The sequence below is a fragment of the Pteropus medius genome, unplaced genomic scaffold (genome assembly GCF_902729225.1).
Source record: "Pteropus medius unplaced genomic scaffold, Ma_sr-lr_union100, whole genome shotgun sequence".
Taxonomy (NCBI): Eukaryota; Metazoa; Chordata; class Mammalia; order Chiroptera; family Pteropodidae; genus Pteropus; species Pteropus medius.
The window spans coordinates 46,126,733-46,146,792 of record NW_024344378.1 but is presented as its reverse complement, the minus strand read 5'-3'; the positions used below and the strand labels follow the sequence as shown (position 1 = coordinate 46,146,792).

The window sequence follows — 20,060 nt, the reverse complement described above, 5'->3', positions numbered from 1 at the left end:
AACTTCTACTCTTCCCCTATCTACACTCACTTCCTTGGTGCACTTAGTCCCATAGCTTTAAATACCATTTATATATACTGATGATTTCCAAAATTATATTTCCAGCTCCACCCTCATCCCTAAACCATACATGTGTACAACTCCCTATTTACATCTCCACTTGATTCTAAAAGGTATCACAAACGTACACCTTAAATCAAACATTTAATATTCTTCTTACCAAGCTGCTCCTCTCAGTCTTCCCCAGTTTTGGTAAATGGAAATGCTGTTCTTCCACTTAGGCCAAAAACCTTAAAATCATCCTTGACTCCTTTCTCTTACGTCCCACATATTCCATCAGCAAAATCACTTTGTATCTTCAAAATATACCCAGAATGTGATTTTTCACCACCTCCGCAATCACCCTTATCCAAGTTACCATTAATTCTCACCTGGGTTATAGTAGTAGCCTTTCACTAAATCCTGCTTGAGAGGCCAAGTAATACAAAGACTGAGAAATGGCCAATGGATTTGGCAATATGCGTCATTGCTATCTTTGACAAGACTGCTTTCGCTGGAATGGCAGGCATGAAAGCCTGACAGAACTGAATTCCACTCTATAGTGGAATCCTACATGCTTCCTATATAGTGGTGTACTATCCTTGTTAATCGTGTAATAACTCACCAAAGAAGTTCCTGATTCCGAGCCTTTGCTTTTGCTCTTCCTTCCGCCTAGACCACCCTTTTTCAGATAGTCCCATCTGGAATACCTGCTTTCTCTCTTGAATTCAGATTTCTCTTAAAACAGCTTCTGAGAGATTTATCAGACCATTTAAAATAAAACCTTCAACTCTCTATCCCTTTTTCTTCATAGCATTTATCACTATCTAAATATATCTATTGATTCGATGTCTCCCCACCCCCTACACACACTAGAATGTAAGCTCCATGAGGGCAAGGGCTTTGTTTTGTTCACCACTGTATACCCAGCCTGGCAAATAGTGGGTTCTCAAGAAATACGTTTTATAAATAAATGACCTTCGTCTCAAATACATAGTTACTACCAAGAACGTGCAAGCATACTCAACTTTAAGAGCTCTGAATAGAACCCTTCGGCTTCCAGAAATGTGGGCATGCACCCTTAACGTCCCTTAAACATCGCCCTCTTAGAAGACATACGGTAGCCCTTCCGCCCTCGCCCAAACCTCAGAAAAGGAGGGGCGGAGGCTTTATGTCATCAGCCTGCGCCCGGCTGTATCGCAACGCGCCGACAGCTGGCGCAGCCCTTCGCTCTCCCGGCCTCCCCCTCCCTGGTTCCGCGCTCTGGTTCCGCCATGGAATCCAACAAGGATGAAGCCGAGCGCTGTATTAGCATCGCACTCAAGGCCATCCAGAGCAACCAGCCCGACCGGGCGCTCCGCTTCCTGGAGAAAGCACAACGGCTGTACCCGACGCCGCGAGTTCGCGGTGAGTGTGAAGTGCCGGCGAGACAGAGGGGACATTAGAACTGATGGGGGGAATACGGGAACGGACCGACGAGAGCAGTTGGAGGAGGGGGAGGGGAGACGAGGCGCGGCTACGCCTGCGCACTAGGACGCGCGGTGGCTGCTGGGAGGTGTAGTCTTTCGCTCTCACGCCTCCGCGGGATGCTACAGATAGGATGAGAAGGGCCACCTCGACTTCAGCTTTCCGGGTGCTTGCGGAACCCTCTGAGATTTGGAGTTACCAAGAATGAGAGGCACTGGCAGACGGGGCGAAGGGAACTAACCTGGAAGCGAAATCGAACTACTTTTCCCAAGCGGCCATTCGGTGGCCCAGGGGCCATTGCCGGCCTGGGAAATGTTATAGTTTAGGAAAATAAGCATAGCTCTTCTGAAGGAGAGAAAGGGTTCTAGAAAGGGAAAAAAGACTTCCGATCTTCTGACTGCCTGGAAAGGCGTCTTCATATCTTCACTCCCTTCCCTGGTCGTCTCCAGGTGAAGGACAGGGACCACTCTCCCGAAACTAGAGCTACCTTTTCCCCCTACTCCATACCACCACCTTGGACGGTGTGCCCTGAAACCCGGCTTCTCACTCCTTCCTGGAGCTTCTTCACCCGTTTGTGAGATCCAGAGCAGACTGTCTGGAAGACTCTGGCCTCAGCCACCCCCACCCACACTCGCCCCCAAGAGTCCATCAGTGGCTAGTCATATGGACGGCTGGACAGCACCAGGCTATCTTGCTCTGCGGCCCTGGACTGAAACCTTCCAAACCAGGGAGAGAATAATGAGGTTGTCTCAACTCACCATCTCGCTGTACCTGGAAACCCTGTTTTTCTTTAACCTAAATCTTCAAAGAAGTTTTTCATAATACAAGCTGGAGGGGAGAAAGTGGTAGTCCGTTAAAGATCCGGGTTTGTGCCTGCAATTACTATTTAGTAAACCGTCTGATGTATGTCAGGTACTCAGAAGACCAGGGTTATCATCCTGACTGCTACCACGTGATCTTTCCGAGCTCGGATTTACTTACCTAGAAGATCAAAGGGTTGGCACAGATAATGTGAATAACAGTAACACCCATAGGGCTTTTCAATTTAGAAATCTCTTTCGAATGCATTTTTTTCACTTGCACCTACCCTACCAGGGAGGTAGAGCAAAGATTATTATCTTTGTTCTATAGATGAGGAAATATCTCAGAGGCAAGGGACTTGCCCAAGAAATAGTTAGAAATTGGAAAGCTCTGTGACTCTGTACATGTTTACTAAAGGAGTAAAATGAAATTGAAGAGCAGCTATCAGCCTCCTAACCATCCTTGCCCAGGTTATGAAATTGAGAAAGAGGAACCCTGGCAGAAGAGGCTGCCTGGAACGCCTGAATTTTCCTGCCTCCTGCCTTCTGACTCTTGCATGTTAATCTTTTGGCCTATTTGCATCTTCTTAGGATTTCAGCCCGCATTTGCCAGGACTCCTGAGGTAACCTGCTGAAGGAACTTCTTTATGAAATAAATCACACTGTATAAGAGGAGAGCAGGGTGGGGTAGAGGGAGACTGAATTCTGAATTTGAAGCCTCTGGGGGCTCAGGAGCAGGCAGCCAAGAAAGGATGGTAACAATAGAGCTCGTGGAGATGTTCCTGTCAGCAGGCCTCCTGGTCTAGTTCAGGAGCATAGATGTCCTTCCTGGGGCTCAAGCACTGAAATTTGCTCAGGCAGAAGAGTCACCTGCTGCATATTTGTCATATTTATGATATTCTAGAAAAAGTATATACCTCGTGCCTCTCTGTAAATGTCACCTGTACCATCTCCAGCCCTGCATTGAGCTAACAGGGACCTGGGCTTAATTTAGGCCTGGGATGGGGAGATCTTGGTCAGAAAAATACTAAGTAGTATTGTCTACCTGGTATTTGATATTTGAGGTCTGAGTTCATTCCAGATGCTCATTAAGTGCAACCAAATTTTTTGTTTTGTTTGTGAAGTTCTCTGCTTGGTGCTAAGTGGTATAGCAACATTGATAAGACTTGATCCTTTGCCTCAGCGGGTGTACGATCTAGTGAAGGAAACGAATTACAGAAAAAAATTATAAGCCATAAAACAATGACATTAAACAAAAATTAAGCACAGTGTCAGATGCTGAGGACTTAAGAATGGACATGAAGAATCTAGTCCTCGCCCTCCATGGATAGGTTCACAGTCTGGTGAGGTGGAGGGGAGTGCTGGGAGTAGGGGGTGTGAAGGACAGTCTTCTGAACATTAAATTATAAGCGTAGTGAGGACAGAAAAATAATGGTAGATTGCGTTAAAAGAAGGCTTTAGGGAGTAGGACAGGAGGCAGCATTTAAACTGTACTTCGGCAGAGGGTAGACTTGGAAAAGGGCATACTAGGAGAAAGACATGGGGGCTGGAAGTTGTAAGAGGTTTGGGGGAAGGGGTCAAGAGTAGCAAGATTTGGAGGCTGTGGAGGTGGTAATTTGAATATAGAGAAGATTGAGTCTGGAAAATAGAATGGGGCCAGATTGTGGAAATTCTTTCCTGCCAGCCCAGGATATTCACTTTATGCTGTACTTAGTGAAAAAACTATTGAAGTTTTTGATGGCAGGAATAAGAGAAGGGTATTTTTCTTAAAAGACAACAGCATGAAGTATTGAGAAGAGAGACCTAAGGTAGAAACCAGTTGGGAGACAATTGCACTGAGTAGTTTAGGAGCTATGAGGGCCTGAGATAAGGCAGTCTGGAGGAAGATAAGGTCATTGGAGAGGAGGTACCAATTCTGTGTGAGAGAGGAATGCTGAGGAGAAATGAGGACTGAGAATCCAAACCTGTGTGACTGGGAAGAAACCAAGGCTGAAGAACATGAAAGGGAGGGAATAAGCAGAGTACAAGATGCTGGTGGCTTGTTCCAAAGGAGCTGTCAGTTTGGAGCTCAGGAGAGAGCTCCAGGTCCCAGCTAAAGTCTGGTCTCAGTTTGATGAAGCTCATTGGAGTTGCGCCGGGCTGATGTCATTGTAGGAAAGTGTGAAATTTGTAGAGAAGGTTGCTGTTGTCACACCCATGGGGCACATCTGTTCTTAACCATAGAGTACAATGGAGCAACAACAGGAAGAGGCTATCCCAGGAGACAGCAGCTTCCAGGTAGCCACGGAGCAACATGTCAGGGAGGTGTTGAGCAGCACTGTCAGTTGCTGCAGAAGCCACATGGGAAAAGGACAAGTTGAGAAATGAAAGGTTAGGATCAAGAACATGGGTAGAGGATTGGTCTTGGAGAAGTGGAAGGACAGACAAAGGGAAGGGTTAGGGTGAGAGGAGGCTTCACAGTGAAAAGAATATGAGGGGACTTGAAACTCAATCAGCAGGAGGTAGCACCGGGAGGCACCAAGGTCTGGACAGTCAAACTGTGCAGCCGTAGTCAGGCACTAAGCTGAGATGCCACAGGGCAGACGTAGTAGAGCCAGTCAGTCCCTTTCCGAGAGTTTCTATACAGTGCCTGGCAGCCTGGTAGCCACTGGCTTTGCCTGAGGCTTAGCAACAATGGTGGAAGGTACCAAGTTTTCCAGAGAGATGGTGAGAACATCTGTAGGCCTCAGCTTCCCCAGTATACAAAGAAAGGGTTGACCTGAATGATCCTGCAGTGTAGGCTGCCTGAAGTTCTATGAAATGGCTGGTTCTGCATCCAAGCTAAGTCAGGAAGGTCATGCTGGGAAGGCCAGTGCATGGGAGAGGGGAGGATTAGTTGCCAAGAGATTTTGGCATTCAGGGCCTAGGAGTGAGAGATGTTCAGATGCTGGCGAGGGCCAGGGTGGGGTTGTCTACTTGAATCAGCCTTCATGAACCTCACTGAGTACTCAGCCCTTCCATTCACCTGATTTCACTGAATCTTACCCCTCAGAGCAACCCTGTGAAGGCAGGAATCATGTCTTCACTGAGGAATTCGATAATTTGACAAGGCTACGTGACTACTTAGCAAAAGAACCAGACTGTCTAGCTCCACTCCCAGACTCTTTCCCTACTCTAATCTCCCTTTCCCAGCTCACTTTGAGCACTACAGGTGCATGGAGAGAGCCTGGAAATAAAAGTCACAGTAACAGATGACAATATTTTCTGGACATTGGGCCACGTTCTTTATATGCATTTACTCCTTTACTCTTCCAACTCTCGTGAGAGAGATACATTTTCATGGAGAAGCTCTTAACTTATCTAAGATGACCTTGCTAGCAAGTGGCAGAGCCAGGTTTGAACCCAAGCAATGACTCTCCAGTCTGGGTTTGAGGAGGGCCCACCCCTGGTGGCTTTGACTATAGAAATGCATTCACCTCTACCTCAGCTACCACCTCTCCCACCCCAGTTTTGGTTTCTTCCACCAGTTTCCCTTTCTAAATGTCTGCCAGCTTTACTGGGAAGGGGCAAATCAGGATTTGAACGCGGCCATGTCTGTCTACAAATTCCACACTTTCCCACAATGACTTCAGCCAGAGCCACATTAAGTTGTTCTACCTCCTACTCCTTTGTGACATTTGCCAATCAGCCACTGTGCCAGTTAGGGATGTAACAGTGAGTCAGGATGAGGCAGTCACACCCTGTGGACCTGGTAGAGGGGATGTCCAGGCCACAAAAGAGACCTACTTGTCAGCAGCCAAAAGTCTCTCATTGCTAACTCAAGCAGGAATCATCTGTCTGAACCAGAGCTTTCTTTTTTTGCAGCCTAGGGAAATTAGAGTGGCTGACTCTGTGTAACTGCCCTGAAAAGCTTCCAGACGCTTCCCTGAGAAGTACTGAAGAGAGTCCATCCCATCTTCTGGCTGACATTCTTGTGTATCGCAATCTAATGGCTGGTCATGTTGTCCTTAGGGTATGTCAGCTCAGCCTGGACCACTGGGGCTTCCAGAAATCTAAATAAACAACTTTTTTAAAAGCCCTTAAAAACTCAGCAAACCAACCTCCTCCCTCTGTCCCATCTTGATCAGCATCTCTTTATTTTGGGGTTTCCTCCTTTGCCATTCCCTTGATGCCTGGCATGGACCTGGCACATGGGACAGAGTAAAATATCATGGTTGCAAGTGGGTTCAAAGCCTGCTAAGTGCTGAAACTTTGCTTTCCTAAGCCTCGAAGCTCCCCAGCCCCACCACCTCAAGACCTCTCATCTTCCAGCTAGTTCATTGGCCCAGGTCATAATAGCAGCTACTCATTTTGCAGTTTTACTGTATGTCAGTCTCCATGCTGAGTGCTTACACACATTGTCTCATTTCATCTTCATACCCCCATTGTGAGGAATAGGTTTCACAGATTGACTAGGGTCATACTGTTAGGATGTAGTTGAGCCGAGATTGAAACCTGGGTCTTTCTGAATTCTCTTCTATACTTGGAATGACCATGGAAGTGGCTTCCCCTGCCATACTCGTGTGGTCCGGGCTGACAGCACAGTTAAAAGCAAGGTCCTGTGAGCTGGACATCATGGGATTCAAGTGTTGCCTACCGAGCTCGTACAGCCATGGGCAAGTTGATCAAACACACAGCTCCTCATAATGGGGATGGTGGTCGTAAGACCTACCTCTAAGGCTATCATGAAGACTAAATGAGCTAATACATGCAGCACACTGTGCCCAGACCTGCCTGACACATAGTGAGCACGCATCCCTGTTTGTCCTCTCAGAGTGCCCTCTCAGGGTTTGCTACAGGAGCTTCTCCACCTCCCTCATGTGGGCCAAACTCAGCTATTAGCTCCTGTGTATGGATTTCCCAGCTGCTGGCTCGGTGAGAGCCCGTGAGCAACTAACAGCAGTGGCTCAGGGCACGTTGGTCCACTTGAGTCCCAGTGTTCTGTTCCAAGCAAGCCATGCTCAAGGTCCCTTCGGTGAGACTCAGATATGTCACAGTACAGGGTGTCTGACACCCAGCACAGTGCCTTGAGCCCAGCAGGCACCTGGAACATTTGAAAGAAGCTAGGGAGCACTGGGCTATGCTGCTGTCCTTCATCAGCACAGAGGTGTCTTGGGTACCTGCCTGGTTTCCCAGGGCACTGTGCCCCAGGCAAGACTAGCGGAGTTCAGAACTGTTTTGGTGCCTGAAATGGCACAGGAGACTAATGCCGGAGATTTGAGCCTCCCCTTACAGAGTTAGCAGGAACCAAGGACTTGGGTATGAATAACCATGATCCTGAGGGTGACAGCTAATGCCCTGTATAGACTCTGAACATTGAAGGAGGACATTTGACATGGCCAGCCATTTGAAAAATTTTTAAAAAACAGCAAGTAGTTAACACAGCAGATGTTTATCCTGAGTCTCGCACTACCCCTGGCCCTCTGGGGCAAATTCATTGCCCCCATTCCTCTTCATGGCTAAGTGCAGGCCTCCAGAAATCCTTCTCGACCAATCCCAGCTGAATCAGATAGTCTTGCTAAGTGGAATGCCCATTGCAGAGCACTTTGCTCATCTCAGCTCTTAACAGAGGTTGACTGTTGAACACACTATTTTGAGATTTAAAAAATCTGAAGGATTAATAGTTTATTTTGGGGAACGGAAAAAAAGAAAAAATAGTTTGTTTTTATGCTGAGTTTAAAATGACCTATATATACCCCGCCGACTCCTGAGGACTGTGGATCCTAAGAGAGCAGGTGACTATCCCGCTAGCCCCCCCACGGGCTCGAGTCAGGAAAGGGGCTAGTGGCCTTACAGGGAAAATAAGGGTACGTGTCCTTGTTGGAGCAAGAACCTTGAATGGTTTCCTTGCCTCACACAGGCCTGATCGAGTCCCTCAACCAGAAACCACAGTCTGCTGGTGACCAACCCCAAACTACAGACACGACACATGCAACCCATAGGAAAGCAGGTGGATCCAACGCCCCCTCGGCCAACGGCGAAGCTGGAGGAGGAGAGAGCACCAAAGGCTACACTGCAGAACAAGTAGCAGCCGTGAAAAGGTAGAGGGCTGGGCCCAGCGGGCAGGGGTCGGGGCCTGGTCGGGGCAGTGGTGGGAAGTTCTCAAGTCTGGAGACAGCTTCCTGTGGCACATCCTCCACCTCACTGCTACCTATGGTCTGGACGGGCCCTGGGAGGGTCTTGAAGATGGAGAAGAAGGTCCAGTGGTCAGGCTCACCAGGCCCTGGAATATAGTGTGAGAATCAGGGCTCCACTTTCTCCTCCCACTGAGACGGACCACAGCAGAGGCTGGAAACGCTGACACCGCTGGCTTCCTCTGCTGCTGGCCGGGCAGGCCTGGCCTCTTTACACAGCTCTGTTTGTCAGACAGAAATGAAGCCTGGTCTGCCCCACCAGATTTTCCCCCAACCCACACCCTCAACAAAGACCCTTTCAGACCAGAGCCTGTGTAGGGTAAAGTGGAGACAAGAGACAGTTCTCCCTCCACGGCTTGGGCTCAATACTGGCTGAAATGGTCCAGCCAAGACTTCTCAGGAGTAGAGATCCCAGGTCTCATTTTCCTCATACTTCCCCCCAAACTATCCTCGGGATCCCTCCACTGTCATTCCCGCATGGTCCTGCCTGCTAGTGAAGACATTAGCGAGCTTCAGGACTGGGGTTCAGCCTGCATGTGACCTAGCATGACTGTAGTTTGCCATAAATGCACATGACAAGTTTACATTTTTCTGACCAGACAGGGTTTTGACCGGACAAGTCTATCAGCTGTAAGCAGTAGAAACTGATTGGGAAAGGCCAAGAATCAGGGTCTCTAGGGACCTCAGAAATAAGAATTGATGCAAGAGAAGCAAGGTCTCTTCAGGGTCCTTCAGGGTGAAATATGGTGAACAGATGCCTGTCATGGCCTTAATGTTGCCCACTCAAGACTCAGATTGTCAGGAGAAGAGACAGCTGGCCGAGCTTGGGCCACACCTGCCCTTGGGCAGAGAACCCTGACTGATAGTCTTTCTGAGGTTGCCTGCAGTGAGGATGCTGTTGGCAAAGGGCGGTGTTTCCTGGCCTGGCAAACAGAGCAGCTGCCCCCTCTTCAGTCCTAAATGTATTCTTGGTGTTTCCACTGGGCCCTGCTCAGATCCCCATCCCAGTTGGAGCTTCCTGATGCTCCCTTGTTCCCTAGGTCTGACAGCTTGTTCCCCTAAGCCCACTCAGAGCTGTGTGCCCATGCCACTTATTCCTCACCCACCTGAGTGCCACGGGCCCATGTAGAGCTCCCCGACACGCTCTTCTCTCCCCTCAGGGTCAAGCAGTGTAAAGATTACTACGAGATCCTGGGGGTGAGCAGAGGGGCCTCAGATGAGGACCTGAAGAAAGCCTACCGCAAGCTGGCCCTCAAATTCCACCCAGACAAGAACCATGCACCTGGCGCCACTGAAGCTTTCAAAGGTAAGGCAGCCCTGGTTTTCTGACGTTTTGGTGTTTATATCTCCTGTCCTTAGGGGTGAATCAGAGGCTTTTCCAGGAAGTGGTCTTGGATCTAAGTCCTACAGACTCAGGAGCTGCTTCCTAAGAAGGTCCTAGTAGCCACCCCTAGCCACACAGATCTGTCAGAGCTAAGATAGCGCCACCTCTGCCCGGGGATTACAGGAGGAGAACTGAAGCAAAGGAGGACCCATGGCCTCTCCAAAGTTGCACAGTGATTGAGGAGAAGAAGCAGTTCTCCTGACTCACCTGTATGCACTTCTCCATCTTGGGATCTTGGTAACAATTTTCCTTGTGCTGAGAAATTGAGCAGCCCCATGTCAGGGGCCTCTGGCCTGGTGACCTCCTCAGCACCATAGCCAACCTGCCCCTAAACCCCGTTACGCATACACTCTCTTTTTCTGTCGTACTCCATACATACCCTAGGGCCTACAGCAGGGGTCAACACAGTCTCTCTAGCCTCAAGGCCTATTGGTTCTGGGATGAGTGTTTTGTTCTGGCTAAAATCCAGAACAAATCCTTTAACCGTTTGTATTTTCATTGAGTCTGTCAGGCACACAAGTACACACTCTGTGTCAGCACTGTTACTGGGCATTGGCAATTCCACATCTCCCCAGATATTTCTTTTTTCATGCTTGCCTTGTCCTCCTCGTCTTAGGCTCACCTCCCTCTTGGATATAGTATAGTGACTAGCCCTTCCTGGCCCAGGCAGGGTGCCGCACAATACTGGAGCTGTGGCCATATCCGGGTGGGGAGCCAGTGGCAGAGCAGACCCCCGAGACCTAGTGTGCTGTCTCTGGGGGCCCACCCCAGCCAGGTATTCCATTCCAGACTGCTTGGGGTTGGTCCTGCATAGGACGGTCTGCAGGCATCATCCCCTGCTGCCTGTCAGCCAGCCCCAGAAGGACAAGGAGAATCGGAGTAGGGAGGCAAGGTAGCTGTGGTTAATGTTTCTCTGGCCTGAACTCTGCCTGCAGCCTGCCCTGACAGTCAGTGAGAGGCCAGATCTGACCTTGGAGCCTTATCAGAATGGGAGGAGGAGGGGCATTCTCCTTATTCTCAGGGGTTGCAGGTTGCAGATGCAGCTCTGACACACTCCTGTGAGAGAGTGGGCTGCTTGAGAGGGAGCAGGAGACCCAGGAGGGCCTGAGCTGGGGTCCTTTGGGGCACAGGCTTCCCCGGCCCCAGGGCCAGGCAGAGGAGCAGCAGCTGAGACCTGGACCTCGGGGAAGACAGGGCCCCTCGGCCAGGCCACACTACCAGCAGCGGAGGAGCCTGGACTGGAACCGGGGCTTTGGCCTCTCCTGGAAATTCCTGCTGCTTCCAGTTCACAACAGCACATCATATATCTGTTTGGACCTCATGTTGCACTGTGACTTTAAGATTACATAACCTGCAGAATGGAATGCCCCATCCCACTGGGCACCTCACAAGGGAGGAATAGGGGTGGGGTCATAAAGTCAGAGAGCAGACTTGAAGCAAGACAACTTGGGTTTGATTCCTGGCTCTGTAGTATCAGAGCTCTGTGACCTTACACTTAACTTCTCTGGGCCTCAGTTTTCTCATTGATAAAATGGAGATGGGCTTGCTGTTAGGAATAAATAAGAGAATGCCCATACCAGGGCCTGGTGTGTAGAAAAAGTTGGACTCTCATCATGATGTGGAGAGCAAGGAGCCTGAGTGTTAATGCTCCACCCAGCCCAAGCTGCCCAGATTCACTTACAGGTATTCGCGCTTGCCCAACTTCCCAGTGGCCCCAAGGACTCCTGCTTCCTAAAGCACCACTTAAGTTCTTTAGGAAGTGAGCTCTTGGCTTCCATGAGAGCCTTCACCTGCACTCCTAACATTCCCCAGGCCTGACCTTGCTAACTCCTTTCTAGCCATTGGCACAGCATATGCAGTACTTAGCAACCCTGAGAAGAGGAAACAGTATGACCAGTTTGGTGATGACAAGAGCCAGGCAGCCCGTCACGGCCATGGGCATGGAGACTTCCACCGTGGCTTTGAGGCTGACATCTCCCCTGAAGACCTCTTCAACATGTTCTTTGGTGGTGGCTTTCCGTCTAGTAAGTCCCCCACCCTCCCCACAGCCAGGTCTCCCCAGAGGTGGGAGACTGGATGCCAGCCTCTCCCTTTCCCAGCAGCCCCACTCCTGACTCAGTCCCTCTGACCCCCAGGTAACGTCCACGTCTACAGCAACGGCCGTATGCGTTATACCTACCAGCAAAGGCAGGACCGCAGGGAGAACCAGGGTGACGTGAGTGAGGAAGGCACTGGGGAGACCCGGGGCGGGGGGCTAGTGACATGCCCAGCAGTGACATGCCCAGCTGTCTGTTCTGGGATGGTAGTATTCCCACAACTCGCAGCCAAGGAGCCATCTTGGGCCTCCCTTGCCATTCTGCTGTTTGACACCAGAGGGAGCCTCACTACACATTGCCCACTGGAAGGAGTGGGGATTTGATGGCTGCTTCTAGAGAATGTAATGCAGAACGTTTTCCACCTATAGGCAGGTTGGAGTGTGAACAGTCTTTGTGCAGTTCATTTACTCATAAAGCCAAAGTAACATTTCCAAGCAGTGGAAAGTTTCATGAGAGAATTGTAAAAGATAACAACATAGGTGCTGACTCTTCTTTTCAATACTCAAAAAATGTATGCAAAAGCTATAACAAGACAGTGCTTCAAACACATTTCGAACGCCACAAGAACAGCTAGCTGAGTAAAATTAAAATACTGTGGACAACTGTGGAGCATTTAAAATTATGGCAGGCAGAAGGATTCTCTTTTGCTCTGACAATGTGGCCTTATGCTTTGATTTACTTTTTAAACTTTTATTTCGCATATATTTAATACAGAGAAGAATTTTTAAATCGCAGATTATCACACAGTGAAAAAATTTATATTTATAATTTTTTAACTGGTAATTTTTTAATCGTTTAAAATTCAAAAAGGTAATGTAGCGAAAATCTCCTTCCAGCTCTGCCCCCCCTTTTCCTGGAGGCAGCCACTTTTGCTCATTTTTTTGGTAGTCTCTCAAAAGAAAATGCATATACCCACTTTCCTCCTGTATTTGACACCAGTTGCTGTTTTGTTACTATCTGGGGAAGCTGGCAAGTAGAGGAGCATCTGTATTTTGGGGACCTATGAGAGGGAAAGGAAGAAGGTATCGTCATGCCCTGCTTGCATGGAAACTGCCTCCCACCACCTGGGCTCCACTGTGCTGGGGGAGCTGGTGGTGATTGCGTCTGACTTCCACCCAGTTCTGGCTTGGGTGACCACTGGCTCTTCCTTCCAGGGCGGGCTGGGGGTATTTGTCCAACTGATGCCCATCCTCATCCTGATCCTCGTGTCAGCTCTCAGCCAGCTCATGGTCTCCAGTCCACCCTACAGTCTGAGCCCGAGGCCGTGAGTACCTGTAGCTGGGGGTGAGGCTGGGATGTTGGGCAGATTGACACTATGTCTCAGCGGCCATCTGGGGCTTTCCTTTCCATCCTGTAAGTTTTTGATCACTATGCAGAAAGCTGGCTTAGAATCAAGAAAATATACTTTCCTGGTTGAGCAGAGGTTCTTGATTTTTTTTTTACTTTATTTTTTTATATTTATTTTTTTTCAGGTAAGGGGAATTTTCGTTATATCCTCTAATAGCTTTTTATTTATTTATTTATTTATTTTTCTTATGATGACATTGGTTAACAAAATCCAGTAAGTTTCAGGTGTATAATTCAACAATAAGGCATATATATATATATATATATATATTGCATTGTGTAAGCAGAGGTTCTTCATCTTTTTATGATCACAGTCCTCTAAGAAAACTTAATGAAAACTTCAGATCTTTTCCCTGAAACGCTGCACACACACATACAATTTTGCATGTGATTTCATGGGCTTCATGACCAACCGCCCCATATTGTCTGCTGACCTTGAGATGAGAACCTATGTTCTTATGCTCAGGGTAGGGGCTCTAGGGCCATGGAAAGAACAAGGGCTCTAGAGTCAGACAGCAAAATTGGCTTTCAATCCCAGCTCCTCTGCTAACTAAGCAGCTGTGTGACCTTGGACATGTTACATAACTTCTCTGAGCTTTGGTTTCCTCATCTATAAAATGGGAACATCTACCTGCTTGTGAAAATTAAATGAATGATACACATAAAATTCCAGGCTCATTAGAAATGCTCAACAATATTTGTTGAATGAATATGTGATCTCAACTGCCAATAATGAATTTGAGCAAGTTATTTGGTGTTTTAAGGTGTCAGCTCCCCTAATTTATTTCTAGCACTTGACCTAGTAGGTGCTCAGCTTCTATTGATGGAAGCCCTCTGCTCCCATCAAGCAGCCTGGCTCTAGCGGGGATCCTGGCAGCATCCCTCTCAGCCAGCAGGGGGCAGAGTCGGTCCACTGGGCCCACACCAGCCAGCGCAGGCTCTCTGTGGCCTAATGCCAGCCCTTTTCTCTGCAGCTGGAGAAATGAGAAGCAGCATTGGGCAGGCAGGGGTTGTCCTCCCTGGAGCACTGGCTCCTGTCTGCATGTTGAGGCTCTTTCCACAGCCTGTGAGCCTACTTTTGGAGCTGGAATATAGAATCCGAGAGCTGGAAAGATACAACTCCTGGAAAGTTGAAGGCAGGCAGGCCTTCAACAAGGATTGGCTTAGGGGATGAATGAGGAAACAGAGGCACAGGGAACTCAAGTCACACAGCTTGTCAGAAATGGAGCCCAGACTCATGCCAGGTTCCCTACTACCCTGACCAGGGTCTCTCAGAAAGGGGCTTCTCCCCAAAGTTCCCCGAGTCAACAGTGTAGTGAGCAGGGAGCCTGAAGAAGAGCTTGCCCTAGGCTGGGTCACTCATGGGAGGAACATCCTGCCTTCTCATTTTGGTTAGGTGCAAGTTCCTGTTCTAGTTTGGGAGGTAAGCAACCACTGTGGCCTGCATGGCACCTTCTGTCAGGAGCCTCATCTCCGTAGAGCTTCCCTGGGCCTGGGACCAGTGCCCACTTTGTGCCTGGTATATTTCTGGCCAGGTCGGTGGGTCACATCCACAAGCGAGTCACTGATCACCTGAACGTCATCTACTACGTAGCAGACACCTTCTCTGAGGAGTACACAGGTTCTAGCCTGAAAACAGTTGAACGGAACGTGGAAGATGATTATATCGCCAACCTCCGAAACAACTGCTGGAAGGAAAAGCAGCAAAGTGAGTGTGTGTGTGTTGGGGGCACAGAGCTTGAGAGCGCAGAAGGGGAAAACCCTGCTCCCTCCGTGATTTGTGGGCCCAGCACCTGCCACTGCCCTGCACCAGCCACCTCCAAGCTGGGCTCTACTCCTGTGTTTCCCTGGGGCCAGAGCCAGGGGACACCTGGAGATTTCCTCTCAGTTCCCGTAAATCACTGCAATCAGCCTGTTTGGCTGCAGGTAAGTACATAGAGATTTGAGCAGATCTCCTGGTCACCCACTGACTGGACATCTGGCTCTATCGATAGCACCCTGAGAAGGTCTGACCAGGATGACAGGTTCTTACCTTGGCTGGCCTCACCCATACTCTATAGAAAGGGCCTCTGTCCCCCCTCCCAAGTTGGAATCACAGTCTTTGCTCCTTCGGAGTCCTCCCCTGCTCCTGAGCCTGTAACAGCCTTCCTCCTGGCCCTGCAGGCCAGGCAGGCACCCTAGCAGCCTTCAGTAGGTACTGAGTGTGTCCTAATCCTGCCCCATTACTTTGCAGAGGAAGGCTTGCTATACCGGGCCCGCTACTTCGGCGACACAGATATGTACCACAAAGCACAGAAGATGGGCACCCCCAGCTGTAATCGACTGTCAGAGGTGCAGGCCTCCCTGCATGGATAGTCCTGGGCCAGCTACGCTACCGAGGTCCAAGTATGAGCCAGGGCCTCCTCTGCCCTGCAACTCCTGGCAGCTCTGGCCCTGGTCATGAGACAGAGGAGGGTGGGAGGGAGGGAGCCTGGTCATGATGGCACAGACTCCTTGTCCCCAGCCCGACCTCCAGCCTGTAGGGTTGGGGCAGCTCTAGGGCGTACTGGGAAACCGAGGTGGGCTTCAGGCCTCTACTCTTCACCCCACACCCACCCTGTTCCCTGGCTCTGGGGCTATGGGGTACCCAAGAACCAGGCAGAAGGGGGAGCCCAAGAGCCACTGTGCCTCCTTGGTCTGCTCCAGCCATCAAGTCCCTTTTCCTTTATTATCTGTCCCCTGATACTTAGGCCACCGAATGTTATTGGGCCCAAAAGAGCCCCCACACACTCGCCACCAGGGAGAACCATGTGGGAACAGGTGGGCCAAGAACCCTTCTTCCCCTGCCCTTCCAGGCAGTAGGAAACGGAAAAAGACTGGAGCCCAACAGTGGGCAGGGGAGGGAGCCAACAGGCTGGGAGCCCGAGAGGCCTCTGCGCCAGGACTAATCCCCTCTGGTGGGATCACATGCTCGCTCAGTCTCGCTCTCGCTCCTCCTCCTTCCCCCTCACTTTCCCTCCCTCACTCCCTCATGCTTCTTTGCCAGGCAGCCTGGAAGCCACAGTTATTCAGCCTGCCCAGGCGTCTCACCTGTGGTCTGAAGAAGGGAACAGAAAGTCATAAGTCCAGGGTCAATTGCAAAGCCCTCAGCACAGAAGGGACGGGAAAAAATGAAAGTTACTGATAGCAGGCTCCCTGCTTCCCTTACCCCTATGTGTGGGTAGTGGGCTCTGCTCCCAGCATTTTCCAGAGGGGACAACTTGGACCAAATCCAGAGGAATGTGGGCATAACCGGTTAAGGGCCTTTTCGTGTTGGTGCCCTGTCCACACCTCGGCCTGTGTCCCTTTGGCAAGGATCCAGGTACAGACACTCAGCTTTGAGCTTGTTTGCTTGTGCCTCCAGGAGAGTGAAGCAGACTGCAGAAAGGCAGTTGGGTGCAGCTGAGGTGGGCAGGACAGCAGCAGGGAGGGTTGCTTGTTCCTGTGGGTTAAACTAGAGACTCTGGGCACATTACTGCCAAGCTAACTGTTACCATTCTCCTCCCCAGACCATGAAATCCCTGGAGAATTTTTGGTGACATGCACTGAGCCAAGGTGATGGACTTTATATTTAAGGAAAGACATAAAAAGAAAAAAACATTAAAATGGAATTGGAGGCCGAACGCCGTACAACTGCCCTCTCTCTCACCCAGTTAATGCAGAAAGCTCTTAGGACAGGAAAACTGGCCACGGGACTGCTTCCCTTCCTCCCATGGCTGGCAGAGGCTCAGGCTCCACATCAGCTCTCTCCTAGGATACAGAAACCATGGCAACGAAAGTAGAATGTAAAACTTGCAGCAAATGTCTGTGGGTAGGGCTGGGGGAGGGGGCACCCAACTGCCTTTCTTCCCTCTCCCAGGAGCCTCTGGTCACCTCTCAGTGGAAGCCAGTCAGAGGTGTTGGCCAAGGATAGAGAGGAGGCAGAGAGAACTCTCCAGAGAATGTAATTTATAGATGCACATATATGTATATATATCTATTTATATGTAAATAGCATATATAAAGATATATATATATATAGTCTACTTTTTAAACTATGCAGGGATTTGGTTAAGTTGTTTAGCTGATTTCTATTTTAGAAAACGAGGACTGTTTGGGGAAGGCAACCTGGTCCTTCAAAGGCTGGACGTTAGTCACAGCTGATAGCATAAGGAAAGCTGGGTCGTAGCTTTTAAGATTCCCCTCAACCCCAGCCTGTTTTTGATGGCAGCAGCAATCATGATAGTATAAATCTGTAGAAAACTTTTGACAGTTGCCAGGTTTTGAAGGTTTATGGTTAAGCGGAAGGAGAGCAGGCTGTGAGGGGAGAAAGTGCCCTTAGGGCCACCAGCCAGGTCAGTATTGAGTTATGGTAGAGGCCCCAGACTGTCTTCAGGGGTGAGACCACCCACCTCAAGCTTTGACCAGCTCAGATGGGCTCTTTTTCCTGGTGCCCAGGAGCCCTCTGATCCCTTGCCACAGAGAACAGCGGGGTTGTGAGGGGGACCAGGTTTTGCCTAGCCTCCTCCCCCCACTTAGCCCTAAGGGAGTTTTGCCTTATAGGTGCCACAGGGCACAGATTCATTGTTGCCACTGGTTTTTCCTGAGTCATACACCAAGGACTCCAGAAGGCTCTTCCTCCAAGAGTCAGCCAGGTGGTACCCAGGACCCCAGGGCAGCAGCCGACTTCAGAAGAAAGTCCATACCTGTGGGCACCTCTGTCTCCGCCCTCCGTGGACGTGACGCCACTCGGCCTTCTCTTCCACTTTGGACAAAGGATGCACCTGAACCAGAAAGGTTTTCTGATCCTCACCTTCAAATGAGGATTTTTCTCAAAACAGCAGTTGCTGCCAGGGAAAGGGAGGGAGATTTTATTTATTCCCACAGTTTCAACTGGGTCTTTTGGAATTACCATTTTTCCTGAATTTCCCTCTGGCAGTGGATGTTATTGAGCCTGCCATCTTCCAAAGCCTTACTTCCCCAAGCTACCAGCCAGGAGGTGATAACCATCCTCCCAGAGCTTCTCCTGGCTCTTTTTTTTAAAGTCCTCCAACAAATAAGATTCCTGCTGGGAAAGGAAGCTTGGTAAAGAAATGTCAAATCTGGTTTTTGAACAAGGTCCTGCCCTGTGATGAAGCAGCCACCCGGGCCCAGAGAGATGATAAGAACTAGACGTGGGCGAGAGTGCCCCATTGAGGTGGCCCTGGTGCTCTGCCCCCACCACCCTGACCAGGTGGTCGTGGTAGGTGTCCCTAGACAGGTTGACCCATGTGCAATAACAACATAGATCCTAAAGGATCCCCTGAGAAGCTGTATTTCTTGAATTAGAATTCTGAAATTGTACATCTTATAAATATATGTTTATTATGTGATTGGCTGTGCTGGGTCTGCATTGAGCAAGGGGGCTAAGGTGGGGGCCACAAGCACCTGTTGCTACTGACATCCCACAAAGAATTTTTGGTGTCAAGCCTGAATGCCCCTCTCACCCCTTGCTCCAGCTGACAGCCACTTAGGTCACCAGTGTTGTTCCAGGGCTGACTCCATCCAGGTAAAGGGTAAGGGACTCAAGCCAGGACCCTGGGGTCCCTGATGCCAGTCCTGGGTTGGCAACCAGGACATGATCTCCTCTGCTTCCCCCTGTTCCTGCTCCCTCCACCCCTTCAATTCCATCAGGCCTACTGTGAGCAAAAGGATTCAGAATCTTCCTTTTCCCCAGCCTGGAGCTCAAGCCCACAAGGGGAAAGTTCTCTGAGTTTCTATCTCTGGCTGCACAGTCTTCCCAGCCATCCTTCCCACACCACCCCCACAGCCCGCCCTCCTCTCCCAGAAGGTCGGAAAAGTTAAAAACGAGGCAGCCCAGAGTGGGGCTTCCTGTGAATGGAACAGCAGATCTGCCTGGGCCTCCCAGAGACAGGGCTCTGCAGCCCTGACTGGCGGCCCGAGGCCCCTCCCGCTGCCGCTCCAGCCAAAGACAGGCGGGCTGCCTGGTGGTGCCACTGCAGCCTGAGAGCTCATTGGTTGCCCTGCCCAGGGTCACCACAGCCTGCCCTGCCTGGTCTGCGAGCTGCCACTTGTTAGCTGCAGTTGGCAGAGGCAGTGCCAGCCACCCCCATTTACCCAAGCCGTCCCGGTGCAGCTCAGCAAGCCAGAAGGGGCGGGACAGACTCCCTCCAACTGTTTGCTGCAAAAAAAGAGCCTTTGACAAGTGTTCCCCACCCACTGTCAGGTGGCAAAACCACTGGCCCATTCAAGCTCTCAGGACCTGCCAACTTATCTCCACATCTCAGGCTGCCCCCCAGGTCTCCAAGGGAACTGCTGCTAGGAGCACACATTCTGGCCCAACTGTAACCTCATCCCCACCCTGGCAAAGTCACCTGGCTGTCTAGGGCAGGCACACACACACACAGTGCCAAGAGTCAAACAGACTTGACACAGTGTTCTGGAGCCACTCGGAATCTTTACCAGACGTCACACCATGTGATTTGGGTGAGTCAGCCCATTTCCCAGAGCAGTAAGCTGAGGCTTAGGGGAGGGAATGCAGTGACCAATGGTCTTCATGAAGCTGTGCATTTCTTAATGGGTGTATATAGCAAAGTAATCATTCTGCAAACATTTGCTGAACCCAAATTCACAGTCCTCAAGGAGAGCAACCCAATTTGTGCCAAGCATAAGGGTGCAAGACCTGAGTTCAAAAGGGAAGAAAGGCCGCACTAAGGAAAATGGAACTTAATCTGAGGGGCTTGGGCTGGGGATGAGCTTCCCGCAAAAGCAGGCGCAC

General features: G+C 50.0%; 1 protein-coding gene across 4 annotated transcripts; it reads left to right on the top strand.

Annotated features, from left to right (window-relative positions):
* Positions 1–1,226: 1,226 nt before the first annotated feature.
* On the top strand, positions 1,227–18,654 carry DNAJB12 (DnaJ heat shock protein family (Hsp40) member B12). 4 transcript variants are annotated; one of them, XM_039872083.1, is made up of 11 exons: positions 1,227–1,446; positions 8,185–8,365; positions 9,619–9,764; positions 11,681–11,866; positions 11,978–12,057; positions 13,093–13,202; positions 14,821–14,993; positions 15,519–15,616; positions 16,015–16,084; positions 16,813–16,858; positions 17,846–18,654. In XM_039872083.1, exons 1-11 carry the CDS (start codon positions 1,314–1,316, stop codon positions 18,204–18,206), a joined length of 1,584 nt encoding a protein of 527 aa, XP_039728017.1. In that variant the 5' UTR covers positions 1,227–1,313; the 3' UTR covers positions 18,207–18,654. The 4 variants fall into 4 exon arrangements, with proteins under 4 accessions (XP_039728017.1, XP_039728020.1, XP_039728019.1 ...); XM_039872086.1 differs by lacking the exon at positions 16,015–16,084 and having other exon boundaries at positions 1,230–1,446; positions 17,846–17,993; XM_039872085.1 differs by lacking the exon at positions 16,015–16,084 and having other exon boundaries at positions 1,238–1,446; positions 15,519–15,664; positions 16,813–17,993.
* Positions 18,655–20,060: the final 1,406 nt, after the last annotated feature.

Excerpts from the sequence above, each read along its gene's own strand:
- DNAJB12 (XM_039872083.1), top strand. The coding sequence starts at position 1,314 with ATGGAATCCAACAAGGATGAAGCCGAGCGCTGTATTAGCATCGCACTC. Across the intron at positions 1,447-8,184 it reads CCCGACGCCGCGAGTTCGCG|GCCTGATCGAGTCCCTCAAC; the intron begins GTGAGTGTGAAG and ends TGCCTCACACAG. Across the intron at positions 13,203-14,820 it reads TACAGTCTGAGCCCGAGGCC|GTCGGTGGGTCACATCCACA; the intron begins GTGAGTACCTGT and ends ATTTCTGGCCAG.